We start from the raw sequence: 21,939 nt of genomic DNA on the forward strand, positions 1-21,939 counted from the left end.
GTTGCATTGTCAATATGAAGTCTTGTTGAAGCAGTGGAAGGTTTAGGGTAACAAGGAACTATACACAATAACTCACAATAGTTTGGAATCTCCCAGGGGGAATTGGAATCAACTAATAAGGTAGAAAAATTATCAAAAAAGGAAAACTGATATTTTATTGAGTAAACAATGATTGACAACAATGAAAACAAAGTACATAGCATGCTTATTTATAGGCTGCAAGCAAAAATGAAACCCTAGTACTAAATTATGACCAAAATACTCTTAAAAATATCCTAAACTGACTTAAAACTCGTAAAAAAGCAGTAAGTTCTTGTCCGCCGCTACCGTTGGAGCTGAGAATCTTCCTATTTGAATGAGCTACGCTTCTATTTTCCTGAATTGCAGGGGATTACTTGTTCTAGGCCGTTCAAACAGTACGAAAGTCCGTTTGAACGAGGTTATTGCTGAGTCAATTTCTCTTCTAAATTTTCCTCAATTGCAGGGGTTACTTGTTCTACAACATGTTTGTTTGGAAAGAAGATAGATTCTTGTTATTGTTCATGTTATTTGGTTGTTGCTGCTGTTTCTTCCGCCAAAAAAATGTCTATCCCAATTCCAAAGCATAACGCTTAGAATTAAGATCATCTTCAGTTCATTTTAACTAGAGAATATACAGTTAGTTATAGTAGATGAGTATTTTTATCCTCTTAAAAAGCGAAAAGATAAAAATCCCTCCACTATAACAAAATAGATATTTTTCGGTTCATTTAAACTGAAAAGAATCCTATTTCTAAGGTTTCTAAGGTTGGGCTAGGATCTGTGTGGCAAGTGTAGTTGTTTAGGATCCTTTGGACCCCCAAAAATCCAAAGGTCAAGAAATTGCAGCAACAATGATCATATGATTTGCTGCTATTTTGTGGTCATTACATGACAACTAAATTTCTTTTAAGCCTGATTGGTAAAAATATTAAATTTTTTCTTTTCTTTTTAAATACTAAAAACTATTTTGAAAATACTATACTATTTAACCAAATGGATTTTCGAATGTGATCCCACCATTAACATACTTTTCAAATGGGTACTGATTAGATGTATAACAAATTAAAAAAAAATAAAAAGAAAAAAAAACGTTTAGCAGTGTTGTGGCCACCAGACAGATCTAGCGGCTCAGCGATGGCCACGGTGGGGCCTGGCACTTTTTTCTTTTTAAAAAAAAAGAAGACTTGAAATTAAGCTGACCAACAGGAAGTTAAGAAGGGGAGATGGTTGAATCCTATACCATTCTTCGTTGAAGTGTACACTGCTTCCGTCTTCTTCGACGGCTGTCATAGTCCACAGGCATTTAAGACCATCTGCATCTCCCGTACCATCTGACACTGAAATAATTGATATATATATATATATATATATATATATATAGTTTTATTATTTTAAAAAAAATTTAAAAAAAAATTAATTGTTATAATATGATATAAAAATAAAAATAATTTTAAGTATTTTATAAATGTTTCGTGTTTAAAATTTGTGTACATAAATTATTGCTGACATGTCTGAGGTTATGCGAGGCCTGATTTTGATTTTCGACTCCATTCGCTCTTGTTCGACGTTGAAAGTGAAAAACGTATAAAGACTTTAAAAACTTGTTTATCATAGTTTATGCGAAATTAATAATATAAAGTAATAAATAATTCAAGCATCAAAATATGTGAAGTAATAAAGCAGGCAGATATAAATATTTTGATAATGAAGATAAAACTTTTTGAAAACTAATTTAAAGTAAAATCTTTTCGAGACAGTGAAACTCAAGAAATTTCTTTCACTCAAAAAAATCTCAATAAAAAAATATTCCAAAAATTACAAATACAGCAAACATTTACAACCTTTTATAAGTCTTTGGCTTTGTAAGAAATATATATAATAAATAAAAAATAGCAATAAAATTTAGTAGGTAAGAAGGTAAAGGGGACAGAAGAAGTGGGACCAAGTAAAATATCTACCTCATATCATACAGGGAAGGACTAAGGACTTTGGATCATGAAAAAAAAAAAATCAATGCACAAGGACAAAAAACAGACCCACCAGAGTCCTGAATCTCAACATGACAACAACAATCAATCTTAGAAAAGAGACGTAAACCTTTCACCTTTTGCTTTAAATTGCTTTGGTGTCTGTTTCTGGTTCTGGGCCATGTCATGTGGTCTCAAGAATCTTTGAGACTGCTGCAGAAGAAGATGCCATCAAAGAGTGTCATTTCTGGTGAAGATTGTGGTTGTAAACATGAAAACATCGTGTGTGGCCAACAACCACGTAAAGTAAACCAAAGCAAACGCATGAATCTGGTTCTGTGCTCATATGGATTCTCATGTTCCACACAAATGTTATATATTATTATTCTTCTGCTTTCAATATTCTGTTTTCACACAAAAGTAGCATTTTATTTAATAATAATAATTCTCATAGCATTCACACTCCGCTAGTTAAAGATTATTTGAACTATGTGAGATGTAAATTTGGATGAAAATGTAACTACAATCGGCTAGCTATTTGAACTCAAAACTTGGTGAGCTGCTATAGTACTACTGTTCATCATTTTTGGTGAGCAGGTATTATCTTCAACTTCGGCTCTTTAAAGATTATTCTAACTATCTAAAATTTATAAATTTGAATGAAAATGTAACTACATCTTTGGCTAGCATAATACATAATTAAAATGTTAGTTTACACATATATACTAACATAATAATATCTATACATATTTATATGTATGTATACTGATAATATACCACTTTATTAACATATACATATACACAATTAAAATGTGCTAGCTGTGTGTGTATATACAAACTAACGGTGTTTTTGTAATTGTTAATGATATAAATCATTTAGAATAAATGTTGATTTTGTATTTCTTAAAGCAATGGATTTAGATAATATTTGTTAACCCTGATTTTAAGGGATATGTTTGTATTTGAAATATTTCAAATTTCATGTAAAACTCTATAAATAGAGTTGTGTACTCATATTATACAATCAAAGAAAAATGTAGCCTATTGAGGCTTTATTGTTCGGCTTTATATTTATCTTGTTATATGTGTTTTTATAGTAATTCTTTTCCATCTAGCCCCTTTCCGGTGCGATCCAAAAAGGAGGAAGGATGGTCTCTCTTCCCCTTTTTTCCTTGTTTTTATTTTAGATTTTGTTTAGACTCTAGTAGCAACGCCCAGCCTCCTCCACCGCTTCGGCCGTCTACTCCACCTCGCCATTCATTTTCCTCCCAAATCTTTTGGCTTTGTCGGTTTTTGCAAGGGGTTTTAGATCGACTTTTTTTGAAGTAGATCTACGTTTTTGCCATGGGTCTAAGTCCTATACGTGTCAGTACACCTTCTTCCCCGACGCCAACAAGTCATGTAGACAACAAACATTTCCCTTCGGTCGGCACGCAACAATTGTGGTTCGAACGCGCTAGAGCGTGGATCGCATGAATCTCACTCGCTTTTGTGTGAACCTGCAGTTGTTGTTTGTGGTTTTTTTGTTTTTGTTTGTTTATGTTGTTCTGGCTTCCGAGTTGAGGATGGATAATTTTCGGTGTGAGGACTAATCTCTCACGGCCGATTAAATAAAAACTTTTATTGTAGGGATATGATCTACTCATATCTTAGATCTAATCTACTATGAGCAGATCTATGCCATAAAATGAAGTTTGTACATGGGTGAGATTGGAGGTCATGGATACAATTTGATTGTTAGATTTTTCGATGCATCTACGACTTTGTAATCACATAGCTTTTGCCTATATTTTTAAGAACTTTATGCTCTAAATCTTTTATAGAATGAGAAAAGATTTACCTATCATATATATATAACCTAACATATGTATTAACATATAACATTGTAACATATATGTTAGTAGATGCACACTAAGATATTTTAGTTGTACATATGTATATCTATGTGTTCGTATTATGTTATTATGTTAGCATAAAATTGACTAATTAAGCTGATTTAGTTTGGATTGATCTTATAATCAGAGAAATTTTGTTTTTGTATTTTTGTTTTTATGACTTTACTATATGTTGAGTAGGTACAGTACAAATTCAATTCCCAACACACACAAAAACAAAAACAAAAAAACAAAAACAAAAAGGAAAAGAAAAGAAAGAAATGAATCAAGCTAACATAACAAGCCTTTGTCATAATCACTTTCAAAGATGCCCTAAGTAGTGCCTCTTTTTTTTCCCCCTATTTCTTTGTCAAAATCGTTACAATCTTGTCAATTCTATTATCCATAACTTTATTCAATGTACATCCAATAATGTTTTCTTTCCATTTCAATGTCTTCCGTCCTCCTAAACACTGTTTTGGTTGGTGGACTCACTATAGTTATATATATATATATATAACCAAAATGTTGTTTTTTTTTTTTTGTTATTAGGAAAACTTTATTTACTATTTCTAATCTTTCATCATTTTTTTGTAATTATATCCTTAAATTTATCAAAGTGTAAATTTAAGGTTACGATTTTTTAGAAATTTGCATTGTCAACCCTTCCATCCAAATTCAACGTTAAATTTTAATGGAATAAGTGAAATTTACAAAACACAATCTCTAAATTCAATGTATTTTTGTAATTTTATAAACATTTTAAGAGTATTTTGGAGATGTTACATTGTTACTCATCGAGCTTAATTTTGACGAGATGGTCGACATTGCAAACTTCTGAAATATGGTAACCTTAAATTGACACTTTTTAAAGTTTAACGGTATAATTGTAAAAGTGATGAAAAATCATAAACAGTAAGTGAAGTTTTCCCTTTTTTATTAGTGAAAATTTCCTGCTTTTATAAAACCAATAAAAAATAATGAAATCTTTATATAAGAGATTAAATACACTATTCATTAAGGATACCAAAACAATTTTTTTAAATAAAAAAACAAAAAATATTCTGGAAACACATAAACAAACCGAACCTATATATGTCTTATTTTGAATGAATATACAAGGGAAATAATAGGTAGGTGCTCTCCCGAGTTTATCAGTAATAGTTCCCTTTCAAACGATGTAGGAGCTCTATTCCCTTATCTTTGGAGCAAATTGAAAGTGGCAAATAACAAAACCGCTCTCTCCACTGGTTTAGAATACGATGATGCCCCACCTTTTTTTATTTCTTTGTGTCAACATCAGCGTAATATTAAAGTTACAAGAAATTATATATATATATATATATATATATATATATCGAGTAACTCTCAAAGTTAATCTTGTGTTTATCTAAAAATGATATGCCTCTTAAAATTATTTTTGAAATTATAATCAATTATTATTAAATTTTGATTAAATTGTGATTTCAAAAGTTATCACTTTTTTAGAGGGACGCAAGAATGCTACAAGATGGACTTACTCGTTTAGTGTAGTAGTTACTTTAACATTTCTTATAATGTGAACAAGTAATTCTTGTGCTTATTCACTATTCACACTACAATTTTTTTTTTTTTCTTCTTAAATGAATATGGGATCCAGATCATTTGGGAAGAAATTTGAAAAAAAAGGGCCCCCCCTTTTTTTTTTTTTTTTTCATATTCTCCCTACAATTTTTTTTTTTTCTTTCACACTCTATTATGAGAAATAATCGGTATCAATAATTTGCCCATGTTTTTTTTTTTTTTTTTTTTTTTTTCATATTCTCCTACAAATTCAATAAAGTAACTATTAGATTTGTGAGGTCTACGTAAGTCTACAAATATAATGATTGATTTGTAAAATGATATGAGTAAAATATTAATACCAATCATTTATCTCTCTCCTGCGTAAAAAAAAAAATAGGTAAAATAGAAATTTGTTTTATTTTTTATTTTTTAATAACTATTTTGACTAAGAGATGGTATTGGTCCTCTTGAAATTTTAAAGTCAACCTTTATTTATTTATGAACGTGTTTCACGCTTAACAGGTATGGCCAAATACTTGGGACACACTTCTTGAGGTGTGGGCTTATTTGTTTATTAATTGATTTGTCATAAAAGCTGTGGACCCCATTTGATGAGATGAGCTGGCCAATCACCAGGTTTCTCACCTGTCTGGCTGACTTGGATTAGACATGACTCATGGGCCACGGCCAATGTTCAAAATGTACCTATATCAATTAATGAAATGTTAGAGTCACAACCTAGTGTTCCAATTTAAGTCTAATTTTTGTCTTATTTTTTTATTTTAAAAAAAAATTAAATAGCAAATGAAAAAAATGTGTTAATGAATAATACCTATTTTTTATCTTTCTTTTATTTGGTATTTTTTAAAAAATACAAAATTATATTTTTCTTCATAAAAATGTCATTTTTATTACAAAATTATATTTTTATAAAAAAAAAATAATTTTGTATTTTTTTTTAAATACCAAATAAAAGAATGACAAAAAATAAATATTATTCATTCTCACATTTTTTTCATTTGCTATTTAGTTTTTTTAAATAAAAAAATAAGACACTTAAGTTGAGCCTCAATCAATTTTGTCAATATTCGAGATTCTTTTGATATGCTAGATTTTATTATAATTAATGCCTTTCTCAACCATCAATTTTGTCAATATTGATTTTCAAAAAAAAAAAAAATTGTCAATATTGGAGATTCCTTTGAGGACTTTGCTTACCTGCGGTAAACCAAACTACCGCAGATATGCGGTACTTTGGTTTGAAGGCTGGGATTTCAAGTTAGCCTTTGGGCTAACGTGAATTTTAAAAAAAGTGCCGTCAATAAATTATGTTTAACTCCCGTCAAAAAATTCTGTTAACCCCTAAGTGCCGTCAATAAATTCTTCTCAAACCTCTCTTCTTCTTCTTTCTATCCAAAATGTCTTCTCAATTTATCTTCTGAAAAATGATAATCGATTTGCAATTATAATGGGTGGTGGTGGTGGCAGCCTCATGATGCAGGTAATAAATTGTTTGTAGTGCCAATGCTATCACCAGGTTGGTGATTAGGGTGCAGTAGTTAACGGGGAAGCTATAGCAGCAGCTTCATACGGGCAGTGGAAAAATGGAGGTGATAAAATGGTAGTAGCAGCATGGTGGCCCAAAGAAATTGGCAATGCAGCATGCATAACTAATTTTACTAAATTAAAGAAAAACAGAGAAAGAAGATTGATTCTTCCCATATGCATCAACAACCATCGCCTCCATTTCTCCAATCCCTTCCACTGTCCCCCAACAACCTCGGTTCTTTTTATATACACACTCACAAGCATAAGCACAGGCACAAGCACACAGTTTGTCTGTTTGTTTGTCTCTTTTTCTCTCGAGCAATAACACAAACACAGAGAGAGTCTTCCTTATTATTTGTTCATGGCCGAGGAACACCAAAAGCCAGCGACGGAGGAGGTGGTGGGTGTCTGATCCACCACAGAAAAAGAGCCGCTGATTCCGGAACCGAAGCCGGAGGCGGAGAAGCCGGGTCCGGTTGAGGAAGTGCCGAAGTGGTAGAGGAGCTGGCCGAGAAATTGAAGATTACCGAAAGGATATTCAGACTTAGGATCTCTTTCTGCCAAAACAACATTGGCTCCTCCAGCTTCTTCTTCTGCTGTGGAAGAACCAGAACTCCCAAGACGGAAGAGAAACCTGAAGAACCTCCCAAGGTAGAAGACCAAGTCTGTCGGTTTTGGGTAAGTGGGAAAACAGAGGAGAAGACAGTTTGGGTATTTCTTGACGGAAGTTAAACGGAATTTCTTGACGGCACTTCCTTTGGGGTTAAAAAACCTTAACGTGAAATCCCAGCCTTCAAACCAAAGTACCGCAGATATGCGGTAGTTTGGTTTACCGCAGGTAAGCCAAGTCCTTCTTTTGATATGCTAGATTTTATTATAATTAATGCCTTTCTCAACCATCAATTTTGTCAATATTGATTTTCAAAAAAAAAAAAAAATTGTCAATATTGGAGATTCTTTTGATATGCTAGATTTTATTATAATTAATGCCTTTCTCAAGTATCAATTTTGTCAATATTCTCCACAAGTTACTTAAACATGTCAATATCTCTTAGAGACTAATAAAAAAATAAAAATGATATTATAATTTTTTTTTAATAAGACAACAATATTCTTATAAATTCAAAAAAAAAAAAAAAAAAAAAAGTTCAAGGGGTACATTGACTTAATTGGTAGTTTGGGAGTAGAGGGAGACATTGATGATGGGGTATTAGTTTGAGGGAGATATATGTATTTTTTTTTCCATTTTTTTTACAAACTGAATTATTATTTTTTTTTTTTTTTTTGAATAATAGTGGAATTTTATTAAAGCTCACAAAGAGCAAATCAAGAAAAAAGGAGTGGGGTCTCCTCCTTCCTCACAATACCATCAATACAAGATGGAATACAATGCCACCAATGTTGGTCAGTGACATGGGTACAAGCTTGTTTTGCTAACTGATGGGCAGCAGAATTTGCTTCCCTAGACACATGCACAAAGCTTGATAAAATGAACTCTCCCTGTAGCCGCTTCACATCCTCCACAAAGTGGCCATAGCTGCTCTCACATGCTTCCTTGGAATTTATTGCATTCACAATCACTAAAGCATCTCCTTCAAAGATAACCTTCGAATAGCCCATCTCCATGGTAGAACGCACGGCATGCAAAGCCGCTAGTGCTTCTGCAGTCGTAGGCTCCACTTCTATCCTCATCTTGATCCCGCAAGCCCTCAGGAATCTGCCAGCTGCAAACTGAATTATTTTATTTTGAGAATGTTGTACAAACCATTAAATTTACTCTTTAAAATGCTTATTTCTTGACGTGATAGTAAAATTAATAATTGAATCCAAAATTCAATAGTGATCCATTCAAATTTTAATGATAATTTTCATTGTCATATCAAGAGTAAGCATTTAAAAGTTTGTGTAACATTTCTCTATTTTTTTTTAATATAAATTGAGGTAATAGTTTAATTTAAATGTATGATTGCTAAATCAAATATTAATTGATTTAATTTTTATTTAATCATTTAATTAATTGATTATCACAAATAGTAGCATTTAATGTAAGGTTGGGTAAAATACCTAATTAAAAAGTGCAATTTTCTCATTTTAAATAATCATATTTTAATACACACCCTAGGAAATTATCTTTCATTTCATTCCTTTATTCGCGGCGACAAAATAAACACCAAACAAGCAACGGTCGAGCGTGCTAGTGCGAAATCTAATCTATTCTATTCTCTTCTAAAAAGAAAAAAAAAAAAATTGAATTTTTTATTATATTTTTGCTAACACTCGTATTTTTAAGATCGAGAAACGTTATTTAATAGATTGATGAACAATTATCATACAATTATAATGACTTGACAGTAAAAAATTAGCTATTATTTTTTTCTTTTTTACAAGTTATTGTTGATTCAATAGCTGATTCTCATTATCACATTATTCCAATTGTATGATAATCATATAGCAATTTGCTAAATAATGTTATTATATTTCCAAACATTCATCTTTAAATGTTCATAATTTTTTTTCCAAATAGTCTTTTATTTATTTATTTTTTTATCAACGGTCATATTTTGAGCTGCGGATGATTTTGCTAATTAAAGTGTTGTTGAGAAAAGAAACAATCAAATAACCAAAGACAAATGTTGATGAGAAATTGAGAATGAATAAAATAAAGAAACATTTTGTTAGATTTATTGCTCAAAGATTATTAATCAATGTAACAAAACATGTATTGTACAAAAGCTTTTTAGATAAGTTGCTGGACCTAATTTTTGTCTCGTATTAATCAAATAAGTAATGTTTTTCTTGTCATCTCAAAATCGATGTACTTTTTAAAATTAACACTAAATTTGTCATAAATTACTATTAAATTTTGATCAAATGGTGATTTTAAAAGTGAAACATGACCCTCTTCAGTTCAAATGAATTGAATAATATCTAGTTAGTTAGAATAATGTTAGGGACCATCTTTTTATTCTTCTAAAGCTGATGTAGCTTTTAAAATCACTATTAAATTTTAGATGAATCATCCTTGAATTTTGACGCAATAGTGATTTTAAAAGCCACATCAGCTTTAAGAGGATAAAAAGAAAATAAAAATATGGTCCCTAGCATTACTTAATTAGTTATAATAGAGGGGTATTTTTGTCATTTTACTTTTTGAAGGGACAAAAATACCCGTAAATAATAAGATATTATCCAGTTCAAAGAAAATGGAGATGATCTTAATTCTAAGACCCAAGAAAGACACGGATATTCATTTTAGCATTAGTTAATACTATATACTTATATTTTATCCCACTTCTATATTAGTGGGCCGACCATTGAGATAATTGCTATTAATCAAAAGACTGGTGAATATGCTAGTACCTAAAATTACTCTATTTAAATTTACATGGTATATCTTACAAAAAATAAAAATAAAAATAAAAATTACATGGTATGGGAGATATATAAGCAACTGCAAACGTAACTATCCTGTTGGCTTTAACTAAAACAAGAAAAAACTGATAAACTACAGCTTGATTAATTTTATCCTTTTGTAAAACAGCAGTCGTACAGTAAGATCTAGCTACTCCTATATCTAAAAAGAAAGAAAAAGAAATAACTTCACCTTTTATTCTGGAAAGGAAGGTTAGACAAATAAATGTACAGTAGATACTAATAAAAAATAAAAGAGAGAATAATTCTTTGCTTGAGCTTGCTGGACTGTTAGGAGCTTTGAGGTTGAGTTTCCCTTTGCGTTTTTGGTTCTGTTCTGTGTCCTTGACCATACACGTTTATATGGAGTTTGGCGTACCCAAATATAGAGTTCAGGTAATCTGGAAATGGTAAATCTTTCCACCCAACTTCTTCTTGATATCTCTCTTTCAATATTAATATTGCTTTCTGTTCATGCATGTGGGTTCAATTCAGTACACTCAAGTATTGGTTCCCAAACCTGTTTATATAACATGATTATATTCTTTCAAAGTTTTCTGTTTTTTTTTTTTTTTTTTTTTGGGTTTGGCAATGATAGTACACTAATGGGCATATAATATAGGCAGTGTTGAATATATCCATTTTTAATATTGTTTTTTTTTTTTTTTTGTTCTTTAATGCTGGTTTCTCATGTGGGTATCAATTTTTAGTATCCAAGTTGGTGTAGCGGGCTGCTTAAGAAACAGGATTTTGATTCTGTTAGCTGGTGCTGAATTTACATGGTGGAGATAGGGTGACGAGCCATCTTGGGTGCTGAAAAATTTTGAACCTTTTGTGGTGGGGAATGGAAAAAAATTATATTAGAATATATGTTAAATGAATAAATTATTATTATTTTTATCAGTTTAATTTTTATGTTAGTGGGTGATTTAAGATGTTAATGGGGAAAATGTCTGCTTTTTGGCTTTTTGGATAACTGGTATTTAAGACTGAGATTTTGTTTCTTCAAACTCTTTGTTCACTGGCTCTCTGTGGGGTTTCTTATTCACACTGAAAATGGGTGACAGGTGCTTGAAGTAATGCTGGCCTGAGCTTCAGAACAAGAGCCAATCTAATAGTTGCAATTTGCAAAGCTTTATTAGATATGGAGAACCTCTTGACTCCTAGGCCTGATCATATTCTCATGAGAAGAACGCTGCTTTTAGTGATTTTTTGTATGTGGGTTCCAATGGGTGTGATGGGTATCTCTGGGAGTGCCAATGTTTCTTCTTCAAATCAGAGTGTCGTGAATATTGGAGCTCTGTTTACTTTTGATTCGGTTATTGGAAGGTCAGCAAAACCAGCAATTCTAGCTGCAATTGATGATGTCAATTCTGATTCGAGTGTTCTTCCAGGAACAAAATTGAACCTCATAAAACACGACACTAATTGCAGCGGATTTCTTGGAACTGTGGAAGGTATTTCGTGAAGCTCAACACTTTTAGAGTAGATGTAGAACTATTCCTTTCTTGGGTTGCCGAATTTTTCATTGATCTATTTAGATGAGGGGAATCTTTTGCCTTTGAATTCAGGGACTCTCTTATTTATCATATATTAGTTTCCATTTCCTTGTTCAAATTTGCTTTTGTATTTATTGCTTTGATGGGAAGGGACTATAATCTTGATAGCCTTACATAATAGTTTGGATGTTTTTTTTTTTTTTTTTTTTTTTTTTTTCTCTAGCTTAACTGCTAACAACACAAATGGCTATGAAATTATTTGTTAAGTATACAAAAAGAAAAACTTGGTGAAGGAGAAGTCACATGATGTCTAACTTTCCCCCCCAATCTTCCTGCTTTGAGAGTTAATAGTCACATGTTCTCATTTTATGGCAAAAAAAATTGTTAATAGTATTGCCAGTGAGTTCCAGCTTAAATGGCACTTCTTCCTCTCCTCTTAAGAAGGGTGTAGAGGGTAAAGTTGTGACTGTAAGACTACTGGACGCGTGTGTGACTTATCAATAAAAGAAATCGTTATGATATCAAAATGAGGTAGAGCAGATTTGAAGTTTATCCTTTTAGTAGAGTCATCCAATGGATATAACAATTATTTGATGTCAACTTCTTGTTGCTATTTAACAACCATCTGTGATCATCAGCACTTTCTAAAATGGAGTCTTAAGCAAGCTAAGCATTAACTAGGACTATATGTATCATGTATGATAATTATTTTGCTGTGTGCCTCTCCTGAAGGAGGGGGGAAAAATAACTAAAGTTTGATGGGTGTCCTTAACAATGTAGCTTTGCAGCTGATGGATGATGATGTAGTTGTCGCAATCGGCCCACAATCATCTGGCATAGCTCATGTCATCTCCCACGTTGTTAATGAACTCCATGTGCCACTTCTGTCATTTGGAGCAACAGACCCAACTCTTGCTGCACTGCAATACCCATATTTTGTCCGCACTACACATAGTGATTATTTCCAAATGTATGCAATAGCTGATTTGGTTGAATATTGTAATTGGAGGGAGGTGATTGCCATCTTTGTAGACGATGATTATGGCAGAGGTGGAATTTCTGTATTGGGTGATGCCCTGGCAAAGAAACGTGCCAAGATCTCTTACAAAGCCGCCTTTCCTCCTCACGCCCCTGACAGTAAAATCAATGACTTGCTGGTTGGAGTAAACCTCATGGAATCTCGGGTGTATGTCGTGCATGTAAATCCTGACTCTGGTTTGAAAATTTTCTCTATTGCTAAGTCTCTTGGGATGATGGCCGGTGGGTATGTTTGGATTGCAACAGATTGGCTTCCTTCCTTCCTAGATTCATCAAAAACAGCTGACCCTGACATAATGAATCTCTTACAAGGGGTCATTGCACTTCGCCATCACACCCCAGATACTGATCTCAAAAAGAATTTTAATTCTAGGTGGAACAGCCTAAAACACAATGAGAGTGTAAGCTTCAATTCATATGCGCTCTATGCATATGATTCTGTTTGGTTAGCAGCCCGTGCACTTGATGTTTTTTTGAAAGAAGGTGGAAATATATCTTTCTCTGATGACCCAAGGCTGCGAGAAACAAATGGAAGCAACCTGCGGTTAACATCACTCCGTATTTTTGATGGAGGCCAACAATATCTCCAGACAATTCTAAGGATGAACTTTGCAGGTGTAAGCGGTCAGATTCAATTTGATTCAGATAAAAATTTACTTCATCCAGCATATGATATTCTGAACATTGGTGGGACTGGGTCTCGTAGGGTTGGCTATTGGTCAAATTATTCTCAGCTCTCAATCATTTCTCCAGAGCTCTTATATACTAAGCCTCCTAATACTTCATCCAGTAATCAACGTCTTTACAGTGTAATATGGCCTGGTGAAACTATAACAAAACCTCGGGGATGGGTATTCCCAAACAATGGTAAGCCACTGCAAATAGCAGTGCCAAACCGAGCAGAGTACAAAGAATTTATGGCTAAAGACAAGGACCCTCCGGGGGTAAAAGGTTACTGTATCGATGTCTTTGAAGCTGCCATAGCCTTGTTGCCTTATCCTGTTCCCCATACATATATCTTATATGGAGATGGTAAAAGAAATCCTTCTTACAACAATCTTGTGAATGCGGTTGCAGAAAATGTGAGTGTTTGGGTTTCATTTGTAACTTTAATTTTTTGGTGAATTTTCTGAATATTTAAGTTTTGTTAGCTATAATATGGATGTCAACTTGTGCATGTGTACTTTTCTTATTACTCCTTTTGAGGACTTTCTGAACTAGAGATTATCTGATAATTTGATGAAATGTGGTGTTTGAATCATAATAGTCATTTTGACCTACTTCCTTCTTCAGAAGTATGATGCAGCTGTTGGGGACATTACAATTGTTACAAATAGGACAAGGATTGTGGATTTCACACAGCCTTACATGGAATCAGGACTTGTTGTTGTTGCTCCTGTCAAACAGCAAAAGTCAAGTCCTTGGGCTTTCCTCAAGCCATTTACCATTGAAATGTGGTGCGTCACTGGCGCCTTCTTTCTTTTAGTTGGAGCTGTTGTTTGGATTCTTGAGCACCGGATTAATCAGGAGTTCCGTGGTCCACCGAGCCAACAACTTATGACAATTTTTTGGTCAGTATGTTACTAACTCATTTAATGTCATTTTCATTTTTGCCAGAGATGGAAGCCCTCTAATTTGTATAAAACTACATGATATGTCTCTAGAAAATGATGTCAAAGCCCCTTGCCAATGGACTTTTCTATTGCCTGGGTGTCAATGAAATAATTTGGTTATGCATGAGACATAAAGTACAAAAATATTGCAGACTCTGAAGATCATGACTGCAACATATGCCTGTTATTGCATGTTAGAGCTGAAGTTGTCATGAGGGTATATAATGATTGTCTATTCGAGTATGGTAATAGACTATGATAAAAGTAAAAATATCAGTTCTACCTTTTCCCATGAAAATATTTCCATCATATGCACTTACTATATGTATGCCTTGTTGGAAATAATTTTGGATGGTGCACAAAATTCTTATAGAAATAAAATAATACAAATTTGAAAATTAACAATAAAATAAATAAAATACAAGAGATGAAAAGTAGAGTATGGAAAGATCTCACAATGCTATAGAATCACACAAGTGCGTTGTTCTTAAAGGTTGATTCGTGCCTCCCGGAGTATATAACTCGATGCGATCGGATCCTTTGACACGCAAGTTCCCAAGATTAGACTATAGCGTCTATCTTTATTAAGAACGCACTTTTAATAACGAAGTTTAATAGAACAACCATTTTGATCAACGTGAATTATAAAATGCAACAGCAAAAAATCGTTGCTAGTGGGGCAAAAACAGAGAAACAAAACAAGGCTCAAAACCAAATGTATGTAGCCAATATATCAAATCATTTGAACCAAAATAAGTAATTATATAAAATACTCCTTTGATGATATATATAAACAAACGTGATGTGGTTCTCTTAAAAGTCATCAATAAGACAAAATAATGACCATATCAATTAAAGAATCAAAAGCCATAAAATAGCGTAAAAGTCCTGCCTAAGCAGGGTTCTGCCATGGTCTAGATGCTTGCTATTAGATCTGCTTACCATGCTTGCTTTGCTTCATTATATCTTAGAAAATATCTACTGATTGAAATTGCTTCTCACCTTGCAGGTTTAGTTTCTCAACAATGTTTTTCTCGCATAGTACGTATTTCAAGCCTAATCTCTTGTGCTTTTGACAATAACTCTATGACATAATCCTTCTAGTGTTGATGGGGAGTCCATATTTGAAACTCCTAATATCCTTTGCTGCTTGGATCTGGCACAGGAGAAAACACTGTGGGCACTCTTGGACGGTTGGTACTGATCGTATGGCTATTTGTAGTGCTAATTATAAATTCAAGCTACACAGCTAGTTTGACGTCAATCCTCACAGTGCAGCAGTTAACGTCACGGATTGAAGGAATTGACACCTTGATAGCAAGTACTGAGCCAATTGGGATTCAAGACGGGTCATTTGCATGGAATTATCTAATTGATGAGCTCAACATAGCAGAATCTAGGCTCGTTAAGTTGAAAACCCAGGAAGAGTATGTTGATCTTCTTCTGCGTGGACCAAGAAATGGTGGTGTAGCTGCCATTGTTGATGAGCTTCCTTACATTGAACGCTTCTTGTCCAGCACCAATTGCGAATTCAGGACTGTTGGGCCAGAGTTTACAAAAAGCGGATGGGGTTTTGTAAGTATTTGTTTTCCTGCCATAAGTTAATTAACTGGCTTACGCCAAATGTGATCTTGATCTTAAATCGCATGTAGGGAGTTGGAAATTGAAATTTCCAGCTCCAGGCTTTTAAGTGAATTGCGGCAGAATTTCCAACTCCTTACAGAAGAAGTATATATGTATCATTCTATATCTAGATAAATGCCTTAATATGCTAGATATTGCACATAATAGTAGCCTCCTCTGTTAGACCTTTTATATTCCATCTTCTGTATCAATAAGCTACATGTTTTATGTAAAATATTCCTAGTAATGTTAATATTCTGATATATAAATAAATCATCAGATGACTCTTTTTTCTTTATATTTATTTATGCTCTTTCTATATATTCTTTTTGTTTCTAAGTTCAAGTATTGTTAATTACTTTCTGTTGTATTTAAAACATATCAAGGAATTTAAATTATTGGGGAAAATACACTTTGCCCCCCTGAACTATCCACCCATTTGCACTTTTAACCTCAATGTTTAAAAAGTGACACTTTATTCATCCAAAGCATCTGACATTGACACTTAATCCCATAAAGTATACTTTACCCCCTGAAGTATTTTGAATTGACACTTACTCAATTCAAAATACTTTTGGGGGGTAAAGTTTACTTCATGGGGTCAAGTGTCAATGTCAGATACTTTTTTGGGGGGGTAAAGTGTCACTTTTTAAATATTGGGGTTAAAAGTGCAAATGAGTGGATAGTTCAGGGGGTAAAGTGTATTTTCTCCTAAATTATTTTATAATATTATACTTAAGTTTAGATGCCAAAAAAGGGACAAAAAATATCGATAGATTTACACCTGATTCCCTTTGTAAAACAGTCTAGGCCCCTCATGGTCTCCTGTTCTAAACTTAATGAAAACTCTAGTTTACCCAAATGATTTCAGAATCTCTTTCTTAAGATAGGAATTCATGAGACGTGCACAATGGTCCAATATCTTTCTAATTATTCAATTTTTCCTTTGTCTCAGGCATTCCAAAGGGACTCTCCTCTTGCAGTTGACTTGTCAACTGCCATTCTTCAGCTCTCAGAGAATGGTGATCTTCAAAAGATCCATAATAAATGGCTGACACATTCCGAGTGCACTATGCAAATTAACGAAGTTGATTCAACCCAACTATCTCTGAAGAGCTTCTGGGGCCTGTTCCTTATCTGTGGCATTGCATGCTTCATTGCTCTTATTTTCTTCTCTTGTAAGGTCTTATGTCAATACCGCAGGTTTATCCCCGAGGCTGAGGAAGGGGATGTGGAGGAGATTGAACCGACAACACGGTCCGGACGCTCAATCCGAACAACTAGCTTCAAAAACTTGATTGATTTTGTAGATAGGAAAGAAGTAGAGATCAAGGAGATTCTTAGGCGAAAGAGTAGCGATAGCAAACGACAAGCCAGCCATAGCTCAGATGGGCAGTCCAATTCACCCCCTTAAGGAAAATTTGTTCTTTGGCTGGTGGAGCTTCTAATGCTTCTCTTTGGCAACAAAACAGATCAATACATTTTCATCTATACTTCAGATATCTGCTTCTCCCTCTTAACACTTAAGGTTAGGCAAGCTATATATATATATAGAAAGCATTGAGAAAATCTTTCATAGTTATAGACCACTTTGTACCTGTTTTTTCAATGAAGCAATGAAGCTATATTCAAGATGTAGATTGTTTTTACCATGCATGGTTTGAATGGAGAAAAAAGAGTACTTGTTCTTTAGAATTATAAGAAATGTTCTCTGTTGATCTTTTGTCTTATCCAAAATAGAACGATATGCTGTAATCATGTTGGCTCCCATTCGGCTTCATTTTCAGAGAACAAGAAAAATTGGCCATTTTTAGAATGTTCTTCTTCGTGGCAAAATCTGAAGGGATCCCATTTCTTTTCCATTCCTAAAGATATCTTTAAGAGCTTATGCCATGCCAGAAACATTATAAATTCCCCTCTGCGACCTAACCTGCAATATCCACATGTTCAGCAAATTCCGTTGAACTTGACAACTTTGTGTAACATACCATTGGCTTTGTTTGATATCACATTTTTCTTTTAAAAAAATATTAATAAATAATAATAAAATATATATAATTCTCATAGAATATTCAAAACTATTTTTACTTTTATGTTATATCAGAACATTTTTTTCAATTTACAAAAAAAAAAAAAAAAGTACCATCTAAAAAGCATTAATAAACAGAGCAATTGTCTTGAGGCTTGTAGATAGACTTGGTTAATCGAATGTCTACTACATGCCCAATGATATGTGCTCCTTTGTACACAAGTTATCCGATTCATTTTTAATTATTTTAGAAATTTGTGGGTAAGGATTTTTTATTTTTATTTTTTATTATTTTTTTTAAAAAAATTTTAATTTTTTTTTTAATAAAATTGGAAAATGGTTACAAGTGATCAAAATACCGAAAATAGGTGGGCTCCCCTACAATAGACCTAAACACAGAAATAAACAATACAAATAACCAGAACAAAGTAAGAAATGGGCCAAACAGTTAGCCATGTCCTCTCTAAGGGACCGAATAAAGCGGTTTTAAAAGCAAAAGAAGTGTAGGAAGAGTCATAAACCTCATGAAGTTTACAAACCCTAATTACAGGTGTAAGAACCCCATGAGGTCCAAACCCATCTGCACTCTTAGCAAAGAACAACATCGACCACCCGGAGGAAGCCAATATAGGGAAGGAGTTTAAGCGCACACTTACGTGGACCTTTTTTTTTTTTTTTTTTTTTTTTTTTTCAAACTAGCTTGATTCAACCCAATTTATAAAACCGACATCTATCCTTAAAGTATTTTATTTTTTTTAAATGCATTTTTAATAGAATTAACAATATGAACGTGAGAATTGCATATTCTAAGAATAGATGTCAGTTTAATAAACTAAATTGAAAGAACCCGACCGTCATAAGAGATGGAGTTTGAGGGCACAATTTAATTGATGCAAGCAATAGAAGAATCAAAACCCTAGGGCCTAGCCCGTTTAATTAAGGCTAAAGGACCAAACATCTTTTTCTTAATTAACATATGGTTAATTTGATTATCTATAACTTCTTGCCACATAATTCAAATCTACTTCATTTATTTATATATATGTATTTATTTTAAAACCTTCATCATCATGAGTCATGAGGGCACGTCACTCCGATATTCCTTTTATTAATTAAACATTATTTAGTTTGTATTTTTCCCTAAGAACACCCGTTTAACGTTGATAGGAGTCGTAGAATTTTGTAAGAATTAAAGTTAATCATATGACCCATGAGGTTGGTGACATGTTATTATATTAAAATATTACGTGCAGTAATGGGATTAATCCACGTTAATTTTTTTTTGGTTCGGTAAGAGACCGACCTTTGTGGTGCTGCATCAAGGTCACTATTGGAATTTTGTTTTTTTAAAAGTAGATTGCATTAATAAAAGAAAAGAGTTTACAAAAGGTTGAGATAATATTTGTTTGCCCGTCATAAATTAAATAATTTAATTAATACTTTAATATTTTTCCTCACATGTAATTTCAAAATTGCTCCGATTAAATGAGGCCTAATGTGTAAAATATTTAATTAAAATGAAAGGTAGATAATGAAACCATTAATTTTTTTTTTTTTTTTTTTTTGACATGTCCACACAAGGGAAGGGGGAGGGGGGATTCGAACTAGTGACCTCCGCTTCATTAGGCGTGGTCCACAGCCAATTGAGCTACTCCTTAGAGACATGAAATCATTAATTTTAATACCACGTTAAATTACCAGTTCTCCACCCGTAAGAAACAGTGTAAAGTCTTTGAAAAGAAATGGAGCATTAGAACAAAATATTTCAATACAACATCACAGTACAAGATGAAGCAGTTCAACACATAAGTTGTCCCAACAAAAAAACTATTGTTTTTTTTTTCCTTATCACTATTGAATTTTGACTCATTGTTAAAGTGGGTATACCATTTTTTTCCCGCCATTTTGTATGGTTGAGATGTCGAGCTTTCTCGCATCATCCCAATCAAGATTCCATATTTTATATATATATATTAGTTAGATCACTTTATACTTTTGATCTAGGAATGTACACATCACCAGATTGCCAGTAGGTAAGCCCCATTAAATAAGCTGACGAATAAAATAGAAGCATCATAGATACCACTTGTATCACAATTATATATCAATTTATATATGTAAGAGAAAGAGATAAGAAAGATGCTTGTTATTCAATTATAGTTCTATTGTTTAAGTGTTTTTTTTTAAAAAAAAAAGGTAAAACTGACCACATTTCATGAGGGGCAGAAGTATAATTTGAGAAATGATAAAAATTATTCTCTATCTCATCTTTCACCAATCTCCTTATAGTGAGCGGGTAAATCCATCGTTGAATTTATGTAAGATACACATGAATTTACAAATTCAATAATAGATTCATTAGATTTGCAAAAAGAGATAGTTGAAAGAATGATGTGTAATATGTTTCGTATAATTATTTTACGTGATGAACAAAACTGAAAGAAACTTTTTTTTTTGAAAGCATCCCTTTTAACTTATGGTAAATCTATGTGTTTATCTATATTGTCTTTCTTTCGCAGGCATATTCTTGATTGGAGGTCAATAGTAGTGTGATTTACAACATCATCAATATTAATGTTATTTACTTTCCTCTATGATTTTGTTGATTTTTTGTTCCTAAAACTTTTTTAAATCATGTTTAGAGTTAGTTTGACCTCTTGAACATTACACAATTCCTTCAAAATTAATATTGATGGAATTAGTAAAAATATCAAAATATATGGGAGACACAATTAAGCTTATACATTTGAGTTAAGATTATATTATATCAAAATTAGTTCATCCTTTTAACTTTATGACTGTGGAAGAGAAATTGTAGAAATTATATTTTTATTTTATAACTATTAATCTCACAATGTGGATTTGACAATCCCAACTAATCATTTGATCATTTCGTTGTTAAAAAATAAAAATTAAGAATTGATTGACACTGCCATGTTAACATCATGAAATAGTTATGAGATAAAAATGTTGTTTATAGTATTATTTAAAAAGAATTATAACAAAAGTAACTTTAATGTCTCTAATTAACACCAAAGCCCTAAACAAATAAATACAATATTGTCTCCAAGAGGTAGCTTAATCAGCTGTGGACCACGCCTAATGAAGCGGAATTCACTAGTTCGAATCTCCTCTCCCCCTTTCCTTGTATGGACATGTCAAAATAAATAAATACAATACAATACAATACTATACTTAATAAAAACTAAAACAAATAACTGAAAATTGGTCATAAAATAACCCAATCCATCGTTTCTTTGACTGAATGCCAAAAAAGAGCCGCCTTGAATAACAATATTTTTTTTCACTCAATTATGGAGTACACATAATCTCTTTACTTTTGTTAATTTTCGTAACTATATATAATTTTTAATTGACTAAGAGTACGTTTGAAATTGCGATTTCAGTGACAAAAACTGGAATTTTTAAATCAAATCACAAAAAGTGTATCATCTAGGAACATGTTTTTTAAAAATTGTAATTTAAAAATGTAAAAAAATCTACGTTTTCAAATCGCAGGTAATAAGGTGCAATGTTAAAAATGCACAATTTTAAAAGACTAAACTATGATTTTACCAAACGCTTAACTATGTTTTCATCCCTATTTTTAAATAGTGTTTTTTTTAAAAAAAAAAAATTGCCAACCCAAACAAATCATATATAGTACGAGAAACTCTAGCAAAAAAAGAAGAAGTGAGTAATGCTATTTAGTAGACTTTTATGATTGCCATAGAACTTGATGATATAGCCGTGAAAATTAGCCCTTAGATA

At 32.5% G+C, this 21,939-nt stretch overlaps 1 protein-coding gene across 4 annotated transcripts; it reads left to right on the forward strand.

Moving 5' to 3' along the window:
- The first annotated feature begins 10,548 nt into the window (after positions 1 to 10,548).
- Positions 10,549 to 17,799, forward strand: GLR3.4 (glutamate receptor 3.4). Of its 4 annotated transcripts, none has more exons than XM_059593490.2 (7): positions 10,549 to 10,776; positions 11,434 to 11,823; positions 12,646 to 13,985; positions 14,197 to 14,474; positions 15,526 to 15,557; positions 15,682 to 16,091; positions 17,095 to 17,799. In XM_059593490.2, the coding sequence occupies exons 2-7, from the start codon at positions 11,511 to 11,513 to the stop codon at positions 17,551 to 17,553; spliced, it is 2,832 nt and encodes a 943-aa protein (XP_059449473.2). In that variant the 5' UTR covers positions 10,549 to 10,776; positions 11,434 to 11,510; the 3' UTR covers positions 17,554 to 17,799. The 4 variants fall into 4 exon arrangements, with proteins under 4 accessions (XP_059449473.2, XP_059449472.2, XP_059449474.2 ...); XM_059593489.2 differs by having other exon boundaries at positions 10,549 to 10,762; XM_059593491.2 differs by lacking the exon at positions 10,549 to 10,776 and adding an exon at positions 11,081 to 11,203.
- The last annotated feature ends 4,140 nt before the right edge of the window (positions 17,800 to 21,939 follow it).

The sequence above is a fragment of the Corylus avellana genome, chromosome 5 (genome assembly GCF_965113065.1).
Source record: "Corylus avellana chromosome 5, dhCorAvel1.hap1.2, whole genome shotgun sequence".
Taxonomy (NCBI): Eukaryota; Viridiplantae; Streptophyta; class Magnoliopsida; order Fagales; family Betulaceae; genus Corylus; species Corylus avellana.

Excerpts from the sequence above, each read along its gene's own strand:
- GLR3.4 (XM_059593490.2), top strand. The coding sequence starts at position 11,511 with ATGGAGAACCTCTTGACTCCTAGGCCTGATCATATTCTCATGAGAAGA. Across the intron at positions 11,824-12,645 it reads ATTTCTTGGAACTGTGGAAG|CTTTGCAGCTGATGGATGAT; the intron begins GTATTTCGTGAA and ends TTAACAATGTAG. Across the intron at positions 15,558-15,681 it reads AACAATGTTTTTCTCGCATA|GAGAAAACACTGTGGGCACT; the intron begins GTACGTATTTCA and ends GATCTGGCACAG.